The following is a 27,735-nucleotide window of genomic DNA, read 5'->3' on the forward strand; positions in this document are numbered from 1 at the left end:
CCTTTGTCGTCTAGCGATGATGAATTAGAGGCCAGAACGACTGAACATATTTTGGATCAGTTAGCTGTTTGGGGTGCATCAGGAGTCAGTCATGAAAAAATTAACTCTCTGTTAGCAATTCTAAAATCCCATCCTTGCTTTAGTACCTTTCCAAAAGACGCACGGACTTTGTTGAAATCCCCCCGTGAAGTGCCTGTTATTGACATGGGAAGTGGAGAGTATGTGCACATGGGTTTAAACATGGCAATTGAGAGAGCACTGACAAATTATCCGGCATTAAGGGGACAAAAAAAACTCCAGTCGATTTGCAACATAGATGGAGTTCCCATGGCACGTGGCTCAAGTAGTCAGATCTGGCCTATTTTGGTTGGTTTTCATGGTTTCAAAGACATGTACCCAATGCCTATTGGTATCTATCATGGACCGGAGAAACCACATTCTGCCAATCACTACCTTGAGCAATTTCTGGTGGAGTACAAGGCACTGCATGACCGTGGAATTATATTTAGCGATAAATTGTACCATATTGAATTACACAGTTTTGTGTGTGATGCACCTGCACGTTCTTTTATTTTGAGAACCAAGGGCCATAATGCACATTATGGGTGTGGGAAATGTAAAATCAAAGGCTCATATGTACAGAATAGGGTTGTTTTTTGGGAACAGATGCTGAATTAAGGACCGATGCAGACTTCACCTGGCAATGTGATGAAAATCACCACATTGAAGTATCTCCACTAGTTCAAATTCCTGGGTTAAAACTAGTTACCCAGTTTCCCTTTGAGCCAATGCATCTTGCTTATTTGGAGGTCATGCGCAAGATGATAATTGCACTGATAAAAGGAAATAGATTTCAAGTAAGGATTAGTGTGAAAACACAAGAATCTCTCTCCGAAATTTTGCTAACCTCAAGGAACTACATTCCTCATAACTTTGAGAGAAAACCAAGGGCACTTAAGGATGTTATGTATTGGAAGGCTACTGAATTTAGACTATTTTTATTGTACATTGGACCTTTTGTTCTGAGAAACATGGGAAATTCTCAGGTATACCACCATTTTCTCGCATTCCACATTGCAATGCGGATTTTTAGCTGTGAAGAGTACCTTAAAGTTAATTCTCTCTTCAGTTATGCAAGGAAATTAATTTTGTACTTTGTGAAGAACTTCAGTGTATTGTATGGTAAAGAATCTGTATCATATAATGTTCATGGCCTCCTCCATCTGGCAGATGATGTCTCCTCTTTTGGAGTACTGGAAAATTTTAGTGCGTTCACCTTTGAGAATTGTTTGCAGCGCATTAAAAATCTCTCGAAATGCTCAAATAAACCCTTACAGCAAATTTTCAAAATATGCGAGGAAATCAATAGCTGTGGGTTGATGTGGCAGAGAACTGCTATCATTCAGAGTAAAGAAGTATGTGTGGAAGAAGGAATTCAAGACTCGGTGATAGGAAAGCCCTTCTACTAGTATGTGGCATCCAGACATGGAAAAATTTCATGCAGTCGGCCAGACAATTGTATGTTGCTGACTGATGGCGAGATTTTTACTATCACCATGACAGGCACTGTGGAATCAGAGGTTTATATTAGGGGCCAGTCATTCCTAAATGTGAAGCCTGCATATACAGTGCCTTCAAACAGTATGCAAGTTGGCTTATTTGTTGTGAGTAATTATTCACATTATAAAAGCATCAAGATTTGCGACGTGAAATGCAAGATGCTCAAAATACCAGAGCCTACAGTTGAAGGATCCTTTTTTGTGGCATCCTTGCTACATTAATAGCCTTTCATGAGAAATGCTGCCGTGGAAACAAATGTTAAGTTAACATGGTTGGTATACCTTACTCTTTGAAATTTGCTTGGAGAGAGTGTGGTGTGATTATAAGCACATAAATTAGTATCAGCATGAGAAGTATTTGAAGATGTTGAGGTATTGGAGGAAAAGTTATTGTATTTCTCTTGTTTATGTTTTACAGTGAGAGGACATGGGTAGTTGTTGAATTCACAAATGTCAACCAGGAAGGAGATGCTGATGTAGCAGCTGTGCCTTCCTCTTGGATAGTAAATGATGAAGGAAGGCAGCTTTGTTACTTCCCTCAAGAGGAGACCAGTCGATTCAAAAAATGTTCTATAATGAATTGTATTTCCCCTAATGTCTCTTGGCCAAGGCATGAATGTAGAATATTGCCAGGCACGAAAGCAGGTATGTTTTCATTTCATAACTTTCTTCCCTTAAAGTAAGGCAGGGAAAATGCTGCAAATAGTTTATTCTATAAAAAAATGATATGGGATACAAGTGTTGAGTATCTGAACCAAAAAGGTTAATTGCATAGACTAATTAATTATTATTTCTTCCAGATACATATGGTGAAGTCTGCCAGTTTGAAAATACTGCCATCGAAAGAAATGACTCTGACATCCACAAACCCCGTGGTCGTGGCCTCCGGAAAAAGGAAGCCTAGCAAGCGGGTAAGAGATCAAATTCCAGAGGAAACGTCAGATTCAGAAACGGAGGAGAGAGCGAATGGGAGAGGTATTTCACCTCCTCCAATATATGGTAAGACCTGAATGAGTTTTGTGATTAAATGATGACTTCAATTCAGGTTTATCCAAAGTTCTAAAATTGTTTTCTAGGCCTGTGAGTATTGAATACCTTAATTTTGTTTATTTGCAGTTAACATCACTCATTCACATGAGCCAGCTACGCAGCCTGAATCCATTGACGTGCAAGACTCGTATCCAATCATGGTTTTGCCAGGAATCAGTAATGAAAATAATGAAATTGAGATGGTGATTGACCACCGAGAGGACTTCACCATGGTGCAGCAGCCGTCAAGAAATGGAGCAGAACGCTGCACATGCAGCCATGGAAATGTGGACGATAAATTAAATGCCATTCTCAGTAAGAGCAATTAATATGACATTTTACTTGTGAGGTTGTTATGAGTAATGATGAGTAGAGAAACATCTTGTAGTTTTTCAATTGACTGTATGATTGTTTTTTCATGTTAATCAGCAATGTAGTGACACTTCACTGAAATGTTAGGATTTTGTAATATGTACTACCCAGAAAAATGCCTGAAACGTACCATGAAAAATAGCCTGTTACCTCTTTTAGGCAAACTGGTGAAAATGGAGCAGCAAATGAGAGAGCAGGCTAGCATGCTAGCGATGCTGACTAAGGAGGGTGGTAACTCAGTAACCCAGGCAAACCGCTCAATGGAGAAGACTTTCCCATTGAAAACTCTGAAGGAGTTCGAAGAACTGGAATGTTCCCTGGAAAGTGATCCAGAGCTTTTTGAACAAGTGGTAGGTTTTTCTTTTTTTTATTTTATGCTTGTTGAATGAACTAGTGTCCACCTTGAAAGTCAGCTTCTTGAAATCCAAAATTTCAGGTACAAACTCTATTCAAATACAAGGGGGCAACAGTGTGGGGAAGGCAGTGTACAACATGCTGTACTTCTGCATGACAGATGATGTGGGGTCCACCTTCCCTTTCAAGGGACTGAAGAAAGAGAAAAAGGGGTTTTGTTCGACCCAATTATGCTCAGCAGTGTTCAGTAAGTATCCAAGTATGGAATATATATATATTTTATTGTCATTTGGAATCACAATATCTCTATCATGATGATTTACTATTACAAATAAATCAGAACTCTAGATATTTAATACCAACATATGTGCACATAATAAAATGATTTTTGGCTCAAAATGTTTTCACTTATGATGCAAAACATCCCCTGCTATTGCTCCTTATCTAATTTTGACACCTGCAAATTTTACATTTTGCAAGTAAATGGTCATAAACAATTCATGAAAGAGGAGAATCATCGCCATTTACCGATTAAATAAGTACTATAGTTTATTTTCCATTGAGTGGATAATGTTGTTTTCTGTAAATTTTCACCTACAGAGGCTCTGCGGTGTCGTGCCATGTTTGCCAGTGTTGATAGGTGTGTCTTTCAAGACTTTGCTGGGGAGTGGCTGAGGCAGGCATCATGCCGCCTGAGGAAAGTCAAGGGAAATAAGGAACAGGGAAAGGCTTAATCCACCATCCGTCGTTGGAATGATGACAATTTTAAGCCCTTAAACCCACTTATGCCGATTGTGAATTTGAAGTAGGTACAGCACTTCCCGTGAATTTTGTCTACCGTGAAAAACCAGGAAAAAACGTAAATTTCATTATTGAGATAGTGGGAACCCTGTTAGTGAACCTCTAAACATCGTAAACCTTCATACTTCATACCACCCCTACAGTCCCGTCAGATTTACATGTAAATTTAAAGGCAACCCTCTTTTTAGTGAACCTCTTTATCTTGTAAAACCTCTACTTATACCATGGACCATCATGACGTGGATCAAGTTTAAGATTGAGTTAATTCAGTCATGTCTCAAATAAATTGTATTAGGAACAATGTGATTCATATAAACCCTTAATGATAAGGTATTGTTGTGAGATATTACTGTATATATAATGCATAGGCTCTCACAAATCACAGAGTTTTGAATAAAAGTTTGAAGAAGAATAAAGTGCAACTTGTGCACGTTACGTCCGACACCAAAGAAATTATTTTTTTCCACTGATAATTAAACATATTTTTGCAATGGATTATATGTCAAAATGGTCCTAGAAAAGTGGTCTTTCAAGTGATATAACTCATAACTAATTTTAACACTTTAAAGTAAATGATATTTTACAAAACAATGAGAATATTTGTACAAATTCTACGTCCGACACCATGGAACTGCCCTACTGCATTGTTATTAACAATATTAACAAAAATAAAGCCCTCTTGCATGATCAAATCATTCCTACAGTTAGTTATCAATCGAAGGATATTATCATGTTTAATAATAACATAAACTATCCCTAACTTAACTATACCAAATAAACTGGTAAATACCGAAGCTTGATAAAAAATTACAAACCAAAAGTTCCACATCATTAAACATACAATAAGACTTTACGTATACTAAACAGGTAATAAGGTAAGGCAACGCATTCGTTCTAAACTTTTCATTTATTGTCACAGACAAAGGTTCCTCGATATAAAATAAGCTGTCAGGAATAACATCCATACGTCTACGACCGACCCCACATTGTCTGAGGCACTCACTCCCTCCCTCCCTCACTTCCATGTTTTCTGTAGACCCCACATTGCCTGAGGCATTTATGAAATCGTTTGTCCCCTCATCCACACCGGTATTTCTGTCAATTTCATCGTTGGGCTCTCCCCCCGTCACTACGGCTTCTTCCGTGTCCGTCTCAGAGGAAGAAGAAGACCCTTCCTCATCATTTTGTTCGCCTTTGGAACTTTTTTTCTGTGTTCTATTTCTCCTTTTCGACTTCTTTTTTATCCCCCCTTCTGATGTACTCACATGACTCACGTAGTTATTTTGCAAGACTTTGTCCCCACTTTCATCTGGTTTTGGTGTCTCCTCCGCCAATTTGACTCCGTCTTCCGCCGGGATATCCATCCCCTCCTCATCTTCTTCCACCCTCCCAGAATTTTTTAGAGCACTAGCGTATGATGGCCCCGACCTAGTTTCTGGGCACTGCAGCCTTAAGTGCTCCTCGCTTCCACACCTTGAGCACGTCAGCTTTTGCCCATCATAGTGGATAACTGCGCGTTCACCGCCAACACTTATTACACTACATATATTTTCCGTAAGTGACATCTTGACGGTTCTAGTGCCCGTCATCGTGCCCTGGTGTATACCATCACCGCTCCACTTATTCTCTGAATATCCACAGACTTTGCCGTACTTGCTCAGCGCTGCTTCGACTTCCTCACGTGTTGCCTCGAAAGGTAACTGACACACTTTAACAAAAGTATATCTTTCGGATATTGATTCACACCACCATGAGAACTTTTTGTTGCCTTTGGCCGGGAACTGAAAATTTGCTTCTACTTTCACCATAATTCTTTCAAAGTTAGATTCCTGCTTGACTTTCACAAGGAATGACTTCCTTTCTGGATCCAGCTGGATGCCATAAATTTCCTCAGTTTTCAGCCCGAGGTCTCCATCAACTAGTTGGTGGACCTCCAGGACCGAAGGCGTTTCACTAACACTCTCGATGTTTACACGCAGAGTATTCTTCCTTTCCACCGGCATTTTGCGTCGACTCGCACTGCGTTCACTGACACGAAAACGCTAACAGACCGCTCACCCCTGGTACAGGGGTGCGCACACAAAAAGTACACTTTTTGCCTTCACTGGAAAAGTAAGTCACTTCACCGGGAACGCAGCACTACGCTCCCGGCGATCAAGCGCTCGATCGCCGCGGCAAGAAAACCCGCAGTCGCTGACTCACAACAGAGCTCCGATAAGATGTCCGCTCGCTAGTCGGCTTTCCGGGCCACTGCGCAGACCACTACGCTATCATGGTTCTTTAATTCTCATGGCAGTTATACCGAGGCTCATGGTACTAGTCTATTCTCGCAGTGGCCCGGAAAGCCAAATGTCCGTGGTTCGATTCCCGGTCCAGGGGAATTATTTCTCATGGCAATTCTTGTATATTTAGCAGCGTGTTTCACATTTATGTACGTTGGGATTTTGAGACCATTTTTTTTAGCACTACGATAATAATGAGTAATTATTCTCAACGAGAATACCTTATTATGAAACTTGATTTTCAATTTTAATAATATTTTTTTAAATATTATATATTATTGTTTATTGTTTATAAATACATTATAATGCATTAAAAATACATAGCTCAAATATTACAATACATATAATACATTAAAAACATTCCCTTTACAAATTCTTAACACGCTTTTCACTTTATAACCAACACATATTTTGAATTATTGGGCAATAAAAGATAAAAGAGAAAAACACTGATATTACAATATTTTAGAATAAAAAATATTTTTACAACTAGGAGACCATCTGAGCCAAAACAGGCTCATCAGCAGGTTCTCCATAATTCATTTGCAAGTAATTAAAACATCAAAAGAAACAGTAAAAAACTTATATTGCCTTAAAATTAAAAATTAAATTCCTCAAGTAGATAATTTAAAAGTTTACTTTTGACAGCCGAATATGTGGTTAAACCATGCATTTCTTTTGGTAATTTGTTAAACAATTTAGGAACGGTAACCACCATTTTTTTTCACCATATTGATTGAAGCATTTGGGGATTTTATGTTGGTATCGATTCCTCTTTTCCATTTTATGAAAATTGTCTTTCAATGTTTTATATATTGGAAAAATAATTATCTATTACTAAAATATAGGTTAGAAGTTTTTAAAGTGGCAATATTCTTAGCGTTTTATAGAAATTATTTGTATCCTGAGAGTCTGAGTTCGCTGACAATTTATTATCATTTTTTTTGTTGTAAGCAATCGCTTTGATGATCCGGTTTTGTGTACTGTATAGTTTTATTTTATGTATCCTACTGGTTTTACCCCAAATAGTAACACCATATCTTAATATTGATTCAGCTGTTGCGAAATACAACATCTTTTTAACTTTAATATGCAATAAATCTCTAATATGATACATTTGATAACTAACCTTTTGTAATTTACTACATATCTTCGCACAGTGTTCCCTAAATTTGAATGTCTGATCTATTATGATACCGAGATACGTATATTGTGTTACTTGTTCTATATTGTTGCATTTACACATAGACTTGTTTATTTCAGTATGCAGGCATTTATAATCATGTATTGTTATGTGAATCTGTTGAACGTTAGCTGCGTTATTGGCTATGGACATAACTTTGGTCTTCTTCATGTTGATTGAGAGGTCATGGTCATGTGACCATTTTGTTAAATTATTGACATCATGTTGCATGTAGCAATGGCAGTATTTAAATCTCTATGAGCAGATATCATTACAACATCATCAGCATAAAGTAAAATATTACAATTTAAAATACATTTAAATATACTATTAATATACACAGCAAACAAGATTGGTCCTAGAATAGAACCTTGAGGTACACCATATTCTACATTTCCTTGGTTTCAAATACAGTTTTTAAATTTCACTCTGATACTCCTCTGCAGGAGATAGCTTCTAAACCATTTCAGTACATACCCTCTAATTCCAATATCCTGCAGTATATGCAGCAGTGTGGGCAAATTGACAGAGTCAAAAGCTTTTTTATTATCCACATATGTGACTACTACTTTATTATTCTTATCAAGGTTGGTATTTATTATGTCGGCAAAATTTTCAAGGGCATCTTTAGCTCCTCTACCTTCCACAAATCCATATTGGTAGTCTGAGATTATTTTATGTTTTTTCAAGAAATTTGTTATATACTGTGCCACGTATTTCTCCATAATCTTATTGATAGTTGGTAGCAGGGAGATAGGTCTGTAATTTGCAAAATCTTCGTAGGATCCACCTTTATATATAGGCCTAACCAATGCAATTTTTAGCCCCTCAGGCACTATTCCTTGGGTAATGCTTCTTTTTACAAGAGTAGTTATAACAGGAAGAAGTATAGGCGATATTTCTTGCTCATTAAAACGTTAACTAAGTGGCTAAATATTGTATCATCATTACATCTGCTAATATTCCTACCTGTCACTCTATTAATTTCATTCCAAAGTGTCCTATTATCTTGTATATTTGATACCTGGGTATTAAAGTGATCATTTGCTTTCCTGATATGTTTCACAGTTTTATTTCTTATGGTTTTATAATTCTCTTTGATAAAATTATTTCTTGGGCTATTTTTCCATTTTTTAAAGGCCTTATCTCTTTCTAATATTAATTTGTAGATAGTTTCATTCATCCATTTATTTTCTTTCCTTCGCCCTATAGAGTTGAAGGTTACCTTTGATTTTTCATAAATGTCATTGAATATCAGACTAAGTTCTGCAAACATAATATTAGGGTTGTTCTCCTCCACGACAGTGCTCCATTTATAATCATTTATCTGTAGGTCTACCTTAATATTGTCAATATATTCTATTTCCCTATGTCTATAATTTTTACAATCAGCTGACTGACCCGGACATGTTTTTTTTCTGTTGGTCTATGAAGGACACACCGTTTAGTAATGATCTGAAAGTCGATATCTTATCATAAAACTGTTAACTAAGTTAGAATGTCCATTAAAATGTATATGATGTATACATGATTGAACCAGATGACCGTCTTTGATCTCTTCCTTCGTATGTGCATTAATTAATGACAGGTACCCATGTGATAAAAGAAGTTCTTTATATTTTACAGTATTTGCTCAGTGCTTATTTTTAAGATTTATGTTTATGTCACCTATGATGATGGACTTCTTGTTTTTGGACATCTTGACAATGTTTTCTAGCTCCTGTAGGAAATGCAAAACATTTTGATCAGGAAGCTTATATATAGCCATTATTTTTATAGTTTTACCTTTTATATTTAGGGTCCCTATAATTGATTCCGAATTTATCATCTTAAAGTTTTCATCAGTGAACTTAAAATCTTGTTTTATGTACAGTAGAATACCTCCACCTCTTCTACCTCAAGGGAAGCCTTAGTGAGGAGTAGACATTAAAACCATTTATTTTGTGTAAGAAAGTTTCATCAGTTGTGATGTTCACTTCTGTTAAAATGACCCCAGCAACTTCTTTTTTTACATAGGTTTTCAAGTAAAACGAGGAAAGAATTCCAATTTTTTTAATCGACCTTATGTTCAAATGAAATATGGTGAATTCCTCATCAGTAGATTTCTTACATGGGATATTCAATACATTTTCATGCACTTCAAATTCAATACAAGGACTCTTAATGTAGGAATAATCCATTACGGCTTTTGAATTTGTAATTACCCTAGGTTTTGCAGTCCTGGAAGTCCACCAGTTCTCAAACAAAAACTTAAACTCTAGTAAATATTGTTAATGTCTTTTTCTGATTTAATTCTTATTGCAGAAGCATTAGGATCCTTTTTAACAAGTATTTTCCCATGGTTTATCCATGCGTATTGAAAACCCTTTCCTTTACATCTCCCCTTAGTTTTTCCAAACAGATTACTGTAATAGCTAGTCAGTGATTCATTAATATAAAAGGTTTTTCCTTTATTAAAATTAGATGCAATATTTTTAAGGTGTTTCCTTTTTTTTAACCATTGGGATCTCAAAAGAGTTTATTTAAATTTTAAAACAATTTTTTCACTTCCGCCGTCCTTTTTAGGAACAATAAAACAATCATCAATGTCATTATCAGTAAATTCCTCAATACCAATGTTCTTGGCTATATCACAAATTATATTTGAACAACTACGATTTTCCGGTAAGGAAACTCCAACAATATCCAGAGATTAACTCAATTTTGATTGCTCAAGATCAATAATTTTATCCTTCAAATTCTCAAGTTCTTTTATTAAGTTCAATTGTTCATGTAGATCATCATACTTTGAGCACAGAAAGGATAAACTATTCTTGATTTCACTTACATCTTCTTCCATTCTCAGCATCCTATTTGTGCTCTCACCTTTTCTCACGGGTTCGTCGCCGGAAGCTGCATCGTTGTCCGAAGCAGAAGGTTCAATTCCAGGTGAAGAGGCCGGTCCATTTGTCCTTATGTCAGAAGGTGCCGTGGTAGTTCTTCGGAAGGTTACACATTTCCTGGAATCTTTGGTTTTCTTTGACATAGACCGATATGTAGACTCCGTAATGCCAGAGCATTCGTAGTGAATGTTGCCATCACACCATCGACATCTCACAAATTCTGCATCTCCTGGAAGTTCTTCATGACATCTAGAGCACTTCATTACCACTTATATAAAGGATAATAAGCATTAATGGTGCATCACAATACACAATAGAGAATGTGCACATTTTTGGGAAGTGATCTTAAAAAAGAATTTACACCTCAATTAGGCTAATTTCCGAGTCTGAGAATAGAGGTACTTTTTAAGCGAGATATTAATTATTAAAATTTGCAAAATTAATGATGCGCTGAAACACCAGTTGGCCATATTCTCAAGGCTGTGACGTCATTTTGTTCGACGTGTTCTCAGGCATTCCTTGTTCTTTAGGGTGAGCCCCTCTACAGCGTATACTGAGTTTGGAAAGAAGCCATGGAATGCCTTATGAACTAGATTTAAAGTGTGTACATGCCATCACCTACATCTTTTAATTCATTTGTTTCTCGGTTACGGTACATGTGTTCTCGGTGGACTATCAACTTTTCTACCTCGAACTACCTAATCGTATTTCTCACTCCTCGGTTCTCGCATTTGCGTTCGTTTGCAGATTTATAGTGACATTAAAATTATGAGACACTTAAACAGTGATGATCCTTGAAAATAGTACGACTTAATTCGTGAAAACTAAGTCACTAATTAGTAACTAACTTAGTAACTGTACCCGTACTACTAACTAAAACACGGAAACTTAATTTTCGATAAAAAGTAATATTTTGTATATTCAAAATGTTTGTAATTTAATTCCAAACACAGTGATGCTAATATTTTCCAAATCGGATGTGAAATAAGCTCATTATTACGTATCACAAGTCGGGACTACTTTTTGGAAATGCACCGCGCGCAGGAATTCATCGCTTAATGGATATTATAGTCATAACCGGTCATAACAAGACACTTGTTCCATGTAAAACGGAATGAGCAAAGAAATTCTCCGGCAGCTGGTTTTATTCTCTGTAGTTGCTCCGCATGTACGCTCTCGGCCAGGCAGTAGGTGTCCGACTCGAGAGCGGACGATGTAGAAGAATGTAAAAAAAAAAATACGCAATGCCTCAGTGGCGCTTATCCCTAAAGGCATGTAGCGCCAACAACGTAGAACTACATAATACACTCAATGCGGACAAATTCAAATACTCAAACATTCCGCCCGCCTTTGTTCTTCGAACAAAAAAACAATCTCTTTTAAGCAAACAAAAAAAACTAGTAAATTACAATACAATTCAAGTGAATTACAGAAATATGAATGAAACAATACAATAGAAACAACAATATCATCGTGTATTTAGCAAAATCAATTTGACGATGGGCCTCTTGAAGGTGCTGGTCGCTGTGCGGACAGTTGCCACTCGCGCCAATCCATCTGACCCAGGATGAAGGTCAGTAATCACCGCCAGAGGCCACTTGGCTGGAGAGGTCACCTCATTTTTGATGAGTACTACATCTCCCACGGTCAAGGCGGGATATTCATGGGTCCATTTGCTTCGGCATTGTATGCTTTTTAAATATTCTGCCGACCACCGGTCCCAGAAATGTTGACTCATTTTGGACAGCAACAACCAGCGCTTCAGAGGCAATTTCTCATCCGTTACCTTAGGTTCTGGAATCGGTAAAGAAGCAGAGCCAATTAAAAAATGTGCTGGAGTGAGTGGTTGCAAATCGGTAACATCATCCGTTATAGGGACTAACGGTCGAGAATTGAGACATGCTTCAATTTGACATAAAACAGTTGAAAATTCTTCATATGTTAACTTATGCAATCCAATAACTCGTTTTAAATGATACTTTGTGGATTTAACTGCGGCTTCCCATATTCCCCCGAAATGTGGAGCCGCGGGCGGATTAAATTTCCAACTAGTTCCATCTTTCGCTAATGTTTCAATTATTTTGTTACATTGTTTAGAGGCCTTTTGGAAGAGACTTCGGAGTTCAGCATCAGCACCAATAAAATTAGTCCCTTGGTCACTAAGCAAAGTAGCGCAGTGACCCCTTCGAGCAACAAACCTTTTAAAGGCAGCAATGAAGGCTGCAGAGTCATAGCTTGACACAACCTCCAGATGCACGGCTTTGGTGCTCAAACAAATGAAAAGAGCCACATATCCTTTATAGTGTTTGTGACCCCGCCCAGGAGAACACTTGATGAGAAATGGACCACAGTAATCGACCCCTGAATTTAAAAATGGTCTGTTTAGTCTTACCCTGAGAGGAGGTAAGTCGCCCATTCTCTGATACGTAGGAGAAGCAGAATACCGACGGCATGTCGTGCAATTGTGGGTAACACTTTTCACAGCTTGCCTTCCTTTTATTATCCAGTATTTTCTCCTAATATGTGAGAGAGTTAGTTGAGTTCCTCCATGAAGAGTAATTTTGTGGAAATTTTCTATTATAAGAGTAGTTAGGCGAGAAGAATGCGGTAAAATTAGAGGATGCTTCTCGTCTTCACTCACGATAGAATGTTTTAAACGCCCACCAACACGAAGACAATTACTTGTAAGAATGGGGTTAAGTTTATGTAGAGAACTTTGATGAGAAATTTGAAGTCCTGATTTGATTAAAGAGATCTCTTTGAAAAAGGAAGTTCTTTGGACTTCATGGACCCATAGCAAACATGCGAAATCAGTTTCCTCGACGCTAGGATGCGAGGAATAAGATAATGGAAAGTTTTTTAAAGATTCAAGAATTTTTCCCGACACCACCCAAGTTGCAAATTTAATTGTTAAGAATCTCAAGCAGAGTGCCGTAATTCCTAGAAGCCACAAATATTGCATTAATATTTTAGCAGTAATAATAACCGGTGATAACCTAGTGGATCAAACAATTTAGAAATATTGGAAAGAACATTGCGTTTGGTTATCGGTTTAGTCAAAACTGGATCGATACTTATCCGGAAGAAAATGTTATCTTCTTGGGGGACCCAGGATAGGCCCAGGACAGCCATCCTAGATTCCGGCTGTGGAAGATCACCAGGATCAGCAGCAACTACCTCCAGTGGCAACCATTCCAGCAGCTCTTGGTCGTTTGCAGCCCATTTGCGCAGAGGAAAGCCGCCCACCATCAGCATGTTGATGAGCTCCTCCTGCTTGCGGCGCGCTTTCTCCAGGGTGTGCTCTCCTGTCAGCACGTCGTCCATGTAGATCTCATCAAGTAGCACAGGGGCAGCAAGCGGGTAATGGGCACCTTCACTCCGGCCTAGTTCTCTAACACATCGATTTGCTAGATAAGGTGAACATGCCAAGCCATAAGTCACAGTTTTTAATTTGTATGAAAGCACAGGTTCATTTGCGTCAAATCTCCACAGTATTTTCTGTAAATGTTGGTCACGCTCATCAACTAAGACTTGGCAAAACATCTTCTCAATGTCCGCGGTAAAAGCAAAGCGATAAGTTCGCCAACGTAATACCACATCAGCTAAATCAGGTAATAAGTTAGGACCAATATGAAACTTATCGTTGAGAGATATCCCATTATCAGTTTTTTGCGAACCATTAAACACAAGTCTTAACTTAGCTGTCGCACTGGACTCTTTCCAAACAGCATGGTGAGGAAGATAAAAACCATGAAGCTCTGTTTCAGGAATTGCGACTTTCATGTGTTTCAGGTTAATGTACTCACGCATGAAGGCCTTATATTTCTCTTGCAAGTGGTCATCTTTGACGAATCTCCTCTCCATCCGATCGAGCATCCACTTGGCAGTAGAGTAAGAATTACCAATTTGTAGGTTTTCGGCCGTCTCATCATCCTTCAATGGCAGTCGAACGATGAAGTGACCTGAAAAAATCTCTATTGTAATTAGAAATGAAAAAGTCTTCACACTCTTGCTCCTCCGGAGTGAGTATTTTTCGTTAAGGTTGAAAATCCTCTTGTTCCCAGAATTTCCTTAGAAGGCCAGTAAGGTCCTCAGTCTCCAGGCAATGAAGAACCGTTGAAGGCTCTGACGGTTCAACCTGCTGGATTTGGACGTCTCCCGACATCATCCATCCCAAAGCGGTGCACGTAGCTATGGGCTCACCTGAACCTCCTTTCTTCACCTGGTCCTTCACAATCTTGGCATGGATGGCAGCGCTCAGTAGGAGTTCAATCCCCCTTTCTTCATATTGCTGTTGATCGGCAAGCGTCAACCCTTGAATATGTTTCCAGTTAGAGAAAACAATCTTATTCTCTGGAATATATGAGGATACTTTGGAGACAACAAAAGCGTCTACGTCACAAGCAAATGAGGAATGGAAATGCGGCTTGATTTTAAATGTCACCGATTTTTTGCAACTCGCTTGTTTATTTCCCGCTAGTCCCAGTATCTCCACATTAGTGTTCCTTCCCTTCCGCCGTAGCCGTTGGCACAATGACTCAGAGATGAAAGATAACTGAGCACACTGATCCACAAGTCCTCGAGCAAGTACTGAGTGACCATGTGGTCCAATTACTTTAACGAGCACCGAAGCAAGCAGCACAGAACACGTTTTGGGGGCGGGGGTTATGTGCATTAATGTGGATTTATCTGAATCGTCTTCAGGTGAAACACTATTATGTGCGTGAGAAGATTCTGGTGACGGGATAGATTGCTTTGCGGGCTCTTCTGTCTCGTGAACCATCGAATGATGCTTTCCCTGGCAGAATCTGCACCTTTTGTTGGACTTACAACACTTTATTGAATGACGCGAGAGACAATTCAAACAAAGGCGCTTTGATTTCACTATCTCTTGTCGTTGCTGTGGTGTCTTTTCTCTAAATTGGTCGCAAAACATTATGAAATGTGATCGATTACACAAAGCACATTTGTCTTCGGTCTTTTTGGAATCTTAGCCCACGTGAAATACTCTCGAATATTTAGAGTCAGAATAATTTTTGTTTTTTGCACTGTTCGGACTGTATTTAGTAGATTTACAAGTCCCATGAATCCCGCTCAAATGCTTCGGAGCTGATTATCGCACTTTCTAAAAATTTGACAAGAGTATCTAAAGTTGCAGGCTCTCTTGGCGTGGTTGAATCCCCCAGATGGCTCTCCCACTCCTCAGGTACGTTTTCATAGACGCGTCAGAGGCGCACGCGCGCGACGATACGCGTCACGTATTCGCGTGAACCGTTCACATGCAAGCGAAAGCGAACCTGCGCGTAGGATGTGCATGCGCGACTTCTACGGCAAAGAAGAAATTATAAAAAAAAAGAAACGACACGACCGTGTGTGAATGTTGCAAACTAACTTTCAGATATATGAGTTGGAGTGTATTTCTGCGAACATATTTGAAGGGAAGAAATGGATGCAGTACTGCCATTGAATCCTGTACAAATGGAATGGAGGTTTAATGCCTTATTGGGCCTTTTTTTACTAAGAAGACGGCGATATGCAAGAAAAAGGTGGTGGTTCGCCCAATATTTGAGGAACGCAGAAGGCAGGGAGACTACCATCATCTCCTCCAAGAGATGAGGCTTAACGACCGCGAGTCATTTTTTAACTACTTAAGAATGTCCCCAGAAATGGTTTAGTTAGAACTATCGAATTCTGATGAAATTTATCAAAATTTTCGGTCGTCATATGGCTCATTGAAAAATTTAGTAACAATTACCAAACCAATTTGATAAATTATATCAAACTGGTAATTGATACCGAAATGGCCACAGCAGTTCGATAAAAACTATCAAAATCAAAAGATAATAAAACATACGTAGCGTGCACATGTGAAATATTTTCAATCCATAAAACTCTCTTATGATTTAAAATCATAAAATTAATAGTTAAACGTAAGTTTATGCCAAAAATATACATAAAAAAGTAAAAAAAAATACTCCTGCTAGCAGCATCGAACATGGGCCCTCCGCATGGTAGCGTTGGGCGCTAACCACTGGGCTACACCGGTTGCCATAACAAATGCCAACACAAACACAGTAATATTTTATTAATGTTCATAATTAACCTTTGCGTTGAAATGTGAATAAGATGTGATTAAACTTTCCCTTTGTAAGCTTAAGAGTAATACTTGATGCACACAATTGCACTAAGTAGTTACTCCATATCCATATCTAGTGCATATGCGCAAGAAAACTTTGTTTGTACGCTTTTTACATCGATCTAGAGGTGATTTTAACGTGCTGGGTGATATCCTTAGCATGGATTGCGTCTAGTATGACGACTTTAATCACGTCATTCAACATGATCGCGAATGATTATGCCTCAAGAATACCTCCAATTAAGGTTTTTATGTGTCGAAATACACAAACATCTCCCAACAGCTTTAATATCCATGATAATACGCTGTTCAATCATTGTCTTTGATGCACCGGCTTACGGATAACATTGCAATGTAAAGCAGAAATAAACAGAAAAATGAACGTAAATAAAACTAAAACTTTATCGCCATCACAAATAATAAAAACAAAATCATTTCTACCAAATTACCCGGATTTCCGAAATGATAACTTCATCAACAAAATCTCGCTGGTCGGCCATGTTTGAGATTCTACGCGTCCCACGCGTCGAAAGTTGAACATATTTCATCTCGGGAGACGCGAAGCTAGGCGAACGTACGCGATATCACACGAAGAAATCCGGGCTTCTGATTGGCTGAAAATTTCGCTTTCGCGTCGGTTCGCCTGAAACGCGTTCATGAAAACGTACCTTAAGAGTTGGTGGATACAACTTGCTAACGGTAAGGTAGACTAACAGGTCGTCCCTTTGCTCAGCTGCTAGTCGTAAATTATTCAATGGTCGCACACAGTTTAGAGTTGATGTCAAAATTCGTCTCAACTCTGCGGAATTTTCACTTTTAGCAGCCGTCACAGAAAACAAACTGTCGATGTGCGCATTGACTTGACGACGCTTGTTCTCGTACGCGTTCATAAGGGTTTCCCAGGCTAAGTGAAAATTGTTCCCAGTTACTGGAATTGAAGAAATATAATTTGCAGCATCCCCGATTACACAGCTTCGTAGATAGTGCATTTTAGCTACATCAGCGATGGCCTTTTCTCCCACTACCAAGGAATCAAAAATTTCCTTAAACGGCAGCCAATCGCAGAACACACCAGAAAACTTTGGCAAGTTCAATCGAGGTAAGTTAGTTAGCTGAGCATTAGAATTACTTTCCCGGGGATCACATTTGAAGCACTCTCTCTTGTATTCGAAAATTCGTCCCTCGTCAAGCAGTTTAAGTACTCCTTAAATTCTCCCCTCTGAGAGACATAACTTTCTTCAGCCACTTCAAAGAATTCGTCTTTAAAATAAATATCCTCGAAGTCAACTTCTTTTGACCTAATCATTGAACTGTGGTCACGCGTTAGTTGACTCCACCAGCCGTCTAATTGTTCTAAGCGTACTTCACACGCACCCCGAGTCATTTTGGCTCTTCCATCCTTCTTAAAGTTCGTGAAAGAATTCGTAATTTTACGAAGAAGTTTTTCCTGCTGGAATTTAAAGGACTCCATCGTGTCTTTAGCGGCCCTTGATTTCGTAAGCAGTTTTGCGCACACGATAAAGAATGACGAATTAAGTCATTATAAGCAAATATAGAAAGCATGAAGCGATATTAGAGCAAGCAAAGAGAACATAAGCACGTTCTTAAGAGAATTCGCCATGCGAAGCAACACATTCAATCTTACGCCGAGTAGCATGAGGGGCGACAGTTAAGTGGGGTATAAGCAGGAGCGTTTGACTGTCGCGTTTCGAAGCACACGTGGTCCGTGTTCTAGTGAAGTAGCCCGTGATTTGGTCAGAAAGTGATTGAAATCACAAGCTTTATAGCACATGCGTTCCTCAGTAGAGAAATTAGCACGAAAAGTCAGCAATCAGACACCAAGCAAGAATTCACAGAAAAAAGAAAAAGTAACTTATCGTTCATTCAGCAAAAGGTCGACGAATTTCAGTCCAGTTCGTCTGTCAGCAATTCCAGCTTATCCGGCCCGAAGGACCAAAAATGTTCCATGTAAAACGGAATGAGCAAAGAAATTCTCCGGCAGCTGGTTTTATTCTCTGTAGTTGCTCCGCATGTACGCTCTCGGCCAGGCAGTAGGTGTCTGACTCGAGAGCGGACGATGTAGAAGAATGTACAAAAAAAATACGCAATGCCTCAGTGGCGCTGATCCCTAAAGGCATGTAGCGCCAACAACTTAGAACTACATAATACACTCAATGCGGACATATTCAAATACTCAAACAACACTTGTACCTTGAAAACCAATAAACTTATGCTGTGAAGAAATATAAAATGAACCAATTATTAAATTGTGCTAACAAATGCTTCGAGAAGCATATTGAAACCGAATGAATGAAAAGTAATCGTCTGATCTAACTATCAAAAAATTTGATTTCCAGCCCGAGAGATTTCCGTCATTCATCCGGACCAAGTTTTCAATAACCAATTTTTAGATATACCTCACAAATGCTATTCATAAACCTCAACCAAGCAAATGTACATCTGACTGACATATCTATGTTAGCGAACTGAAAATAACTTGTAGAAACATTGAGATAATCAGAACTCTGCTTTTGAATACATTAATTCTACGAAAGAACAAATACGTCGACTAAAAGTGCGTTTTTTTTAATTAATATCAGATTACTGCTTAAACTGGACCAAAATGTAACTTCAGTTATTTGTGCTTACGTTTAAAACCTTAAATAGCCCAGAAGAAGAAGAACCCAGCTCAGTAACGGCAATTTAATAATTAACTATGGATATTCATCCAGTCACAATATGAAAAATTATTTTTCGCGAGTCAGTAGGTTAAATAATAATAGAATAGAAAATAGTTAAATAGATAAATTAAATCATGATCGGTATTTGAAATGACAATAATACAAATATCGATAGTCTACCTACCGGCACTTTTACTTCCGTAAACCACCATCCAACTCCACCAACTTTTTCCAGTGCACACGTAGTTTATTGAATCATAAACACTATCACAACACGATAAACACCTTGCACGCTGATGAGATAGACCAGAATGACGTCACATACCGAGGAGCCAATAGATGAGCGTTTTCGTCTGCCTAATATCGTTGCGAAAACAATGCATATTAAATAGTAATTATTAAACAAACTAAGCAACAATTAATGCTGTTAATCGAAAGTAATGATATTTACGATACACTTTATCGAATAAACTGCATTTCAATCGTATTCCTCCCGAGTGCACATACTCTATTCTCGCTCTAGAGCACTCATTTAGCATTTATAAAAGAGCATTTATAAAATTTATTTTTAATTTTAAACAATTAATGACAACACTTGACAACGTACACTAAACTTTCTAGCCGTTGAGTCATCTATCTTGTTTTACGAATGCAAAACAAATCACATGTGTCGTGCGGTGGCAGAATATTGTACTAAGGGCGTAGTCCAGTACACGCTCCCAATGCTCCCAAGTGCTCCCGCTTCAGACGCTACAGATTCGTGGTCCACTTCCGCTCCCTGCGCTACCGTACTGGATCACGCCCGGAGCGTGCTGTTAGTCGTTTGCTTTCTGACCGCGCCATCATTAACCTGTCCTGTTTACCACGAGGAAACTTAAGATGAACCACGAGGAGTTGATGGCTTTCATTGTTGCAGGAGGAGAAATACTGCAGCCTCCCGAATACTTTGAGGGTTATAGTGAAGACGATTAAGACGTAGGGGAGCATGTGGTCAGGGAAGAGGAAAGAAGGGAGCGAAATATCATTCCGAGAATCGAGGGATACGCTGAAGATGTGGTTCCGCGATTCTCGGACAATGAATTTCAGAATCACTTCAGGTTAGTAGAATTTTATATCCTCATAAAATCCAGGTTAGTAAAATCAAATTGTTGGTCTTCCTGGAATTGCATGGATTATTATCAGTTCTTAATTTCGTTTGAAAAATCATGTGCAATGAATGTGTGAGAATGCGTTCCCGTCCTTAATGTTTAGGAATTAAGCACTCGGTATCAGGGATCCCAGTTAACGTGTTAGTCCATACGTTGGCCTTGCTAGTCAGAGGTCCGTGGTTCGATTTCCGGTCCAGGAAACCTTTGGCAGTTTTCAACGAACTTACATGCATGCTTTTCTTAAAATGAAGTGCCGTGTATAAGCTTAGACAATGTGGGCGGATTTCGTGGAATTGGAGTACAGGAAGAAAAGTTGGATTTTTCTTATTTTTGTGCATACACCTTTATTTGCAGGGTCCTTCCCGCCACTTTCCGATTCATCTTGGCGGAGATAGGGGAGACGCTCCAGAAGAGCACCCATAGCGGGAACCCCATGTTAGCAGCGGATAAGCAGTTGCTAATGGCTCTGTGGCGCCTAGCGACGCCCGATTGCTACAGGTAAGGCATAGTTACTTTGTGTCCAGTATTCATGTTCCACTCCTCATGTAAAGGACCAGTGGAATTAATATTTTTTCTATGGAATGCACACTGTGTTATGGTATATTTAGTGTTGTAAATGAGCATGATTATTCTGACATGCTAACATGAATCTATGGTTGTGCAGAAGTCATAGTTTTCAATTCTATTCTTGGCAATCAAGTTATGTTTTCTATTTTCTGTGGGTAATAGGTGAACTCATAAGTTTATTCAGTGTGTCATTCCTATCCTTCCTTTGATGCCTGTTCACAGTCTTCTGTTATGCCAGATATGCTTAAGCTTCATAAGTTTTTTAGCACTTTAAGACTTTAGCACAGTAAACTTACAATATTCAATTTAAATATAGCAATATTTCATGGCATTTCTTTTTGAATGTACTTGCATTTTTAGATTTTTTTTAATGGCATGACAATCGATTCCATATTTTGCAAGAGGTGGCATCAAAGGAAGTAGCGTAAATCGATGTTCGATAGTGTGGTATGTAAAGTTCCTCCATGTGGCATGTTGGACGTTCATTTGTTCTAGCTTTATATTATACATTTTGGTGTAATTATGTGTAATTTTATTCCCCTTATTAATGGCTTCACATAAGTGGGGTAACAGTCAATGTAGATCTGAAGATCATCGGCGTACATGTGGTATTTGCATCTTAAGATAACTTAACATAAAGGGTCCAATGATTGACCCCTGTGGCACTCCTTTGGGTACAGGACAATAGTTTGAAAGCTCGCCCTTTGGTCCTCTAACCTCTTCTTTCCTGCTAGAGAGAAACGACTTGAACCAGGGCAAGGCTGAATTTGAAAGTCCAACATCATTCAAGCGATTTATTAGAATTTCGTGATTCACCGAGTAAAAAGTTTCTGTAAAGTCTAATAGAATCAGCTTCATATGTAGAGGCAGAGCATTATCCAGGATTGTGCTTTGAAGTAAATCTTGAATATCCTACAGTTAAATTTTAGTATGTATTGATTTCAATGTGTCAGACTTTGAACACGATGTCAGAAAGTTGTCTATTTGCCTATGTTTATTGCTTTTGAATGTAGTTGGCACTAATGAAGCTCTTCATTTGTCTGAATGTTTTGCTAAACCATTTGAAAATATTAATTATGCTCTTGTTGCCAACTTTCTAAAAGGATTCATCACCAAAGGTTTTTGAAATGCCTCACAGTGGATAGAATGAAACTTAAGAAAAAAGACACATTGGCATTATATGCATGTGTATAAGTATTCAATAACCATGTTTAATGGACTTGCATTCATTAGCAATTTAGGCATTGGTTTCATTTCTACCTGTATGTGGATTGCTTTGGGAATAGTTTGTTGTTCTATTTTGTTATTCAGAAATGCATTTCCTCATTTTTAGGTCAATAACTCAACGCTTCGGGGTGGGCCACGCGACAGGTGTCCGGGCTGTGTAGAGGGTGACACGTGCTATTGCACAGTTGTGCCCCCTCTTCCTTGTTTGGCCTCAGGGGGAGAAAGCCGATGAGGTCGTAAGAGGCTTTTTGCATACAAGTGCATTCCCTGGCACCATCGGAGGCATAGATGGCACACACATCAGAATAAGGGCTCCTCACGAAAATCCTGAGGCATACGTTAACAGGAAGGGGTATCACAGTATGCATCTGCAGGTTGGTCAAAAGCCATAATTCAATTCATCTGACCATAGGTCATAATTTGTGTTTGAATGTGTTGTGCTGATACTTATTTCCATTTGATTCTTTGCAGGCTGTTTGTGACCACAAAGGAATTTTTACCCATTGTTTTGTGGGTCATGTGGGGTCAGTGCATGATGCCCGCGTGTTCAGACTCTCCAGGCTATATGACTACCTTGGAGATGCTCTGAAGTTCCCCAATGATTCTCATATCATTGGGGATTCCGCCTACGCCTTGCATACAAACCTCCTGACCCCCTTCGCTGACAATGGCCATTTAACTCGTCGGCAGAAGAACTTTAATTTCTGCCATTCGTCAGCTAGAATGGTGATTGAGAGGACCTTCGGCCTATTGAAAGGGAGATGGAGGAGTTTTCTGAATGAATTGGTCATGTGGAATGTCTCCCTCATCCCGTACCATGTGATGGCAGCCTGCGTCCTCCACAATATTTGCCAATTGAGGCGGGACGCTATTCCAAATGTTGTGGTTGCCGAAAGGGTGGTGGAAGACCAGCCATTTGGAAGAGTCGTGGAAGAGGACAGGGTCGTGGCAGTCGAGAAGAGGAATATCATTTCGGCGGCCCTCGTGCTGAGGAATGTCTGGAATCAAATTAATAAAAATAAATAAATTGAACTTCGATGTACGCGGAGTTCAATTTAGGCCCTCTTAAGGGCCATCAAGTCATTCTGATGACTATTTTCCATGCTTAAAAGAAAAATCTAAACTCCTCCACCTCACCAAATAAAGTTTCAAACCTTACCCGTCGAAAGAAATGAGTAGATGGACAATATTCCTTCTACAAATCTGCTCTGCATTGTTGCACTGATTGCAAGGGAATACTTCCCAAGATAAATAAATATTTTTTGCATTTGTGCAGTGGAGTTCATTTAATTGATAAAAAACATTCATCTTGCCAATATTGTTATTTATGTGCACTACTGTCAATCTTTTGTTTACATTTAAAGTAAGCTATTGAATATTAAGTGATAATTTTCAGTGTTTTGTTATCTGCATTTAATGAATTTCTCGATGTATTCCCGTTCAATTTTCCACAAGTCCGCCAGCTTGGTCATCTGCAATGTCCTCATCAGAGACAACTGGAGATTCAGCCCTGACTTCACGGTAATTTCAATAAAGAAGTTTATCACGGACAGGATATCCATACCCGATCGTGATTTAGAAATTGAGAAACTTGATGTAAAGAATGGCGAATACGCATCTTTCCGAGTGTACTACTACAAGGACAGACTTAAACAAACTGGGCCCGAGGGAAATGGGGTACGGCTTTATAATAAACTCCCTGCTGATGTAAAAAATATTAAAAAATTTAATGCTTTTAAAATACAATTAAAAAGGTTCCTTCTTTCAGGTTCATATTACTCTTTGGAGGAATATTTACATGAGTTAAGGGCTTGATGGAATGTTATACAATGTGATTTTTTTTCCTTTCTTTGTTATGAGTGATTATTATATGTGATATATATGTACACTGATTTTATGCTTGTGAAGTAACTTATGTTTTTGATGGACGTGCCTTACACTTCGTCAAAGTCTTCGTTTTCTGGGAGCTCTTTGGCTTCACGCAGTATAATATCTCTGAGCTATCGATACAAATTGATCGATTAAATGATTAATAATAATCTTTTGGCGAGAATATGAAGGAATCAACATTGAAATCGCAATAAATTCTGACAAGTTTATCATTTGCACCTTAGAAGAATTTCATAGTGATCTGCCCAATTCTTTTTGAAGTTTTACCTGTAATTTTTAAATTGCCTTGTTTTGTATCCACCTGTGCACTTGAAATACATTTGAATTTTAAAAATTCTGTATTTTTTATTATTCCAATATAATATTTACTTTTCACATTTCGTTTCAGCATATTACTGTGACATCTATTTTGTAGGCTTTTAGAAAAAAATTCTTTTTATTTCTTTAGATATGTATCTGGCGAATCTGCCATCACTCATTAAGCTTTCACGTTATACGGTTTGTTTCGACTAAACTGGACTGATATTTCACAATTTTGTGAATGAGATAATAGTACCCATATCCCTATTGAAGTTGATTGTGAAAGTATTGGTTTTAAGAGAATCAGGTTACTATATATGTGTATAAAGAATGGCAGATACATTGCCGAGGCTAGGACTGGGAAGAATTGTTGCTGCAGATAGGGTGGCACGAGACATTGTTGGGCTCTTCAGGCATCGTAAAAACTTCTATATACATTCTTAGCATGATTGGCGGAGAGGATACTAAGTAGTACATTTCAATTGAAATCCTTCTACTGCAAGGTAGTGATGTCATTTGATGACACGGTATAGCTCATGAATGTAATTAAGTAGCTGTTGGAACTTAGTATAAGTAGTGATTAACAGGTATCTTCTGGGTAACTCAATGGAAATATTACCATAAGCTTACCTCTCATACCCCAACTGAAGGAACTGAGACCTGGTATTGTCGAAAATTTAGTGTTATGCACACATCATTCAGATAAGTTTACTGTTGGTAGTGGCATAATCAAGGTTACTTGTTCACAAGAATGTTACTATCAACTAAAAAAAGGATTAGTACAGCACCTTGTTCTTTACGTTAGTGAGGCCAATACTGATAGAACAGGGCCATAGATGTCTCGCTAGGGTCAGACACCTTATTCACTCCTGCATTGGACACTACAACACAGCTAAGAATTAAGGCTGGGGGGATTATAGGCGCAACTAATACTTTGGGGTGTGGGGGTATTGCTTAGCCACCGGAGTAAGTGGGAGTTAAGGGGGCCCTTGTCCAGAAAATTTAAAGATTAATGGTTCAAAATGACTAGTTTTATCACTTTAGGAGAGATATTTGATTAATCCTAACACTATTCTTTAAGTAATATTAATCCATTAAGTAGAATGGATGACACTTAAAAATTTTTCAGAGCTCCGGGGGGGGGGGGGGGGTTATCCCCCAAACCCCACCTCCCCCACTGCAACTACAAACCGAGGCCTGTCTCGAAGATATAATTACACGCACGCACTGGTTTTCAAATCCTCGACCATAGAGAAGACTGACTATAAATAATAGCAGGTTCGTGATGCGTATAAGAGAAGATAACCCTTGACAATGTAATTAATTATGTTGGTAGAGAAATTTCAATTGAACCAGAATTAGGCTTAAGATTACCTTTGCAATGATTCATCAACTGCACACATGAATATGCAATGATGCAGCACTGGACTTGAACCCATCTTGTTACCAGCAAGCCTAAAGCATAATTGCAATACATACCTGCTCTTAACCTAATATCTAAAATGAAACTAAATATCACAGTGAAGCTTAGAGATGTATCACACATCATTGCACATAGGATTTCATGTTCATGGAGAAAGGTTGGAAAGATTAAAGAATACATTGCTCTTAAATGAATAATTTATTATTCTGACAGAATCACAGACAATCACTTATAACAACACAGACAAGACAATGAACCACAGACAATACATAAAACATTTACTTTTCTGCCAATCTCTTCAGGAGTGCCAGGTACTGGTCTTGGCGGGCAATCACCTCCTCATGTTGCCGCCTCCTCTCTTCGTGCTGGACCCGCCTCTCCTCCCTGTTCTCCTTCAGGGACTCCAACAGCGCGGCCACCCCGTCATCCCTTGACCTCTTGCCTGGAAGCCGTAAAATCATAACATTAGCTTTATACTTTAATATCAATGAATCTTCTCAAACAGAATGTTGCAAATATAAGTATCACTATAGGGAAGGACTATCAGCATGAAAAACAAAGAATGACAACATTTGTGAACGATAACACTAGGGATCTAACATTAAAAATATAAGATAACTAATTACTTTAGTAAGCTTTAGTCACTTGGTTCACACAGCTACCTATTCACAAGCCTTCCAAATACAAATATTAACATGAAAGTTTCTGTGACTTACGGGAGTTCTGAGTGGGGGACGGAAGCCCGGATGGCTCCGGCATGGCATCAGACTCCAAAGTCATTACCGGAGCCACCCAAGGCTTCTCTGCAAATATTCCATCCATCAACTGAAATAAAGGAAAATTTAGATAATCATATAATAATACACATATTAAAGACAAAAATGTGAATGCAAGGTGGCCATGAATAGACAAAGAAATTCTCCAAGACTTACATCAAAATATGTCCACGTCCGTCTCCCACTGCCACTGCGGCCGTTTGAGTCTTTGATGCTTTTATAGGTTTTTTTCATTCCGTTTACCTTGCTTTTGCATTGAGCCCCAGAAACGTTGATGGCCCGGGCCTGCATCACTGATGCTATCTTCTCCCACATCTTCTTGGCGGAGACCTTCTTGTTCTGGCATATCTTTTCCTCTTCGCGGAAGGTCTCCACCAAGAGAAGGATAGCATTGTGGCCCCAGCGGAAGCCATCTGTAAAGAAATAAAGTCATTACGGACTTCATCCACACAAATCCCCACAAGCCAACATAGGGAGTTAGGGAAAGTATCACTTGTGCCCCCCTCCCCCCTGAGAGGGGGTCGCCACCCAAGGCCATCCCATTCCCCCCCTGAGCATATTCCTAGCTAGTTACACCACGTATACAATGTATGTACGTACCATCGTCCTGGGGCTCAGGAGCAGCTTCACTGCAGCCTTCTCCGTCATGAAGATCCTGTGCCACGGCCCCCCCGGAATGCTCTAAAATGAGAAATGCCAGGATTAGTTAAACAACATTAAAATACTAAAAAATCAATGAATACGTTATTACTTCTAATTCCTTATCGCTATCAGGAACTGAATCGCGCGAAGCGAAGATCCGAAAAAATTTCAATGGGCATTGTGATAACTATATACCTAGCAACAACACAGTAAATGTAATGAATATCAGTCGCTGAGGCATGTATGAGGCATGCAATGTATTCAGAGGCTCAAATTTTATGCGAGCCCCAAATTATTATGGTAGACCGAACCTCAATCACAAAAATATATAAATTAATTGCCACACTGATGTTTAATATAACCTCTTCCCCTCGTACAATTATGAATATGAATATATTGCTATAGTACAACAATGTAGTGGTAATTAAAAGCAATACTGGTGTAATGATATGGATAGCACGTGGGAATAAATTGTTCACGCGA

General features: G+C 38.8%; 3 protein-coding genes across 4 annotated transcripts; 2 read left to right on the plus strand and 1 right to left on the minus strand.

Annotated features, from left to right (window-relative positions):
• The first annotated feature begins 420 nt into the window (after positions 1 to 420).
• LOC124169198 lies at positions 421 to 5,295 on the plus strand. The gene is made up of 6 exons (XM_046547715.1): positions 421 to 2,204; positions 2,360 to 2,558; positions 2,676 to 2,903; positions 3,120 to 3,310; positions 3,397 to 3,561; positions 3,915 to 5,295. The coding sequence occupies exons 1-5, from the start codon at positions 2,154 to 2,156 to the stop codon at positions 3,469 to 3,471; spliced, it is 744 nt and encodes a 247-aa protein (XP_046403671.1). The 5' UTR covers positions 421 to 2,153; the 3' UTR covers positions 3,472 to 3,561; positions 3,915 to 5,295.
• A 14,854-nt stretch (positions 5,296 to 20,149) lies between these two features.
• LOC124169319 (protein ALP1-like) lies at positions 20,150 to 23,323 on the plus strand. Of its 2 annotated transcripts, XM_046547903.1 has the most exons (4): positions 20,150 to 20,376; positions 20,782 to 20,925; positions 22,328 to 22,595; positions 22,693 to 23,323. In XM_046547903.1, exons 3-4 carry the CDS (start codon positions 22,584 to 22,586, stop codon positions 23,245 to 23,247), a joined length of 567 nt encoding a protein of 188 aa, XP_046403859.1. In that variant the 5' UTR covers positions 20,150 to 20,376; positions 20,782 to 20,925; positions 22,328 to 22,583; the 3' UTR covers positions 23,248 to 23,323. The 2 variants fall into 2 exon arrangements, with proteins under 2 accessions (XP_046403859.1, XP_046403860.1); XM_046547904.1 differs by lacking the exon at positions 20,150 to 20,376 and having other exon boundaries at positions 20,727 to 20,925.
• A 2,735-nt stretch (positions 23,324 to 26,058) lies between these two features.
• On the minus strand, positions 26,059 to 27,489 carry LOC124169747. The gene is made up of 4 exons (XM_046548447.1): positions 27,211 to 27,489; positions 26,767 to 27,023; positions 26,551 to 26,659; positions 26,059 to 26,276 (listed from the first exon to the last, which is right to left on the minus strand). The coding sequence occupies exons 2-4, from the start codon at positions 26,923 to 26,925 to the stop codon at positions 26,113 to 26,115; spliced, it is 432 nt and encodes a 143-aa protein (XP_046404403.1). The 5' UTR covers positions 26,926 to 27,023; positions 27,211 to 27,489; the 3' UTR covers positions 26,059 to 26,112.
• Between the last annotated feature and the right edge of the window lie 246 nt (positions 27,490 to 27,735).

Source organism: Ischnura elegans, chromosome 12, assembly GCF_921293095.1.
Source record: "Ischnura elegans chromosome 12, ioIscEleg1.1, whole genome shotgun sequence".
Classification (NCBI taxonomy): Eukaryota; Metazoa; Arthropoda; class Insecta; order Odonata; family Coenagrionidae; genus Ischnura; species Ischnura elegans.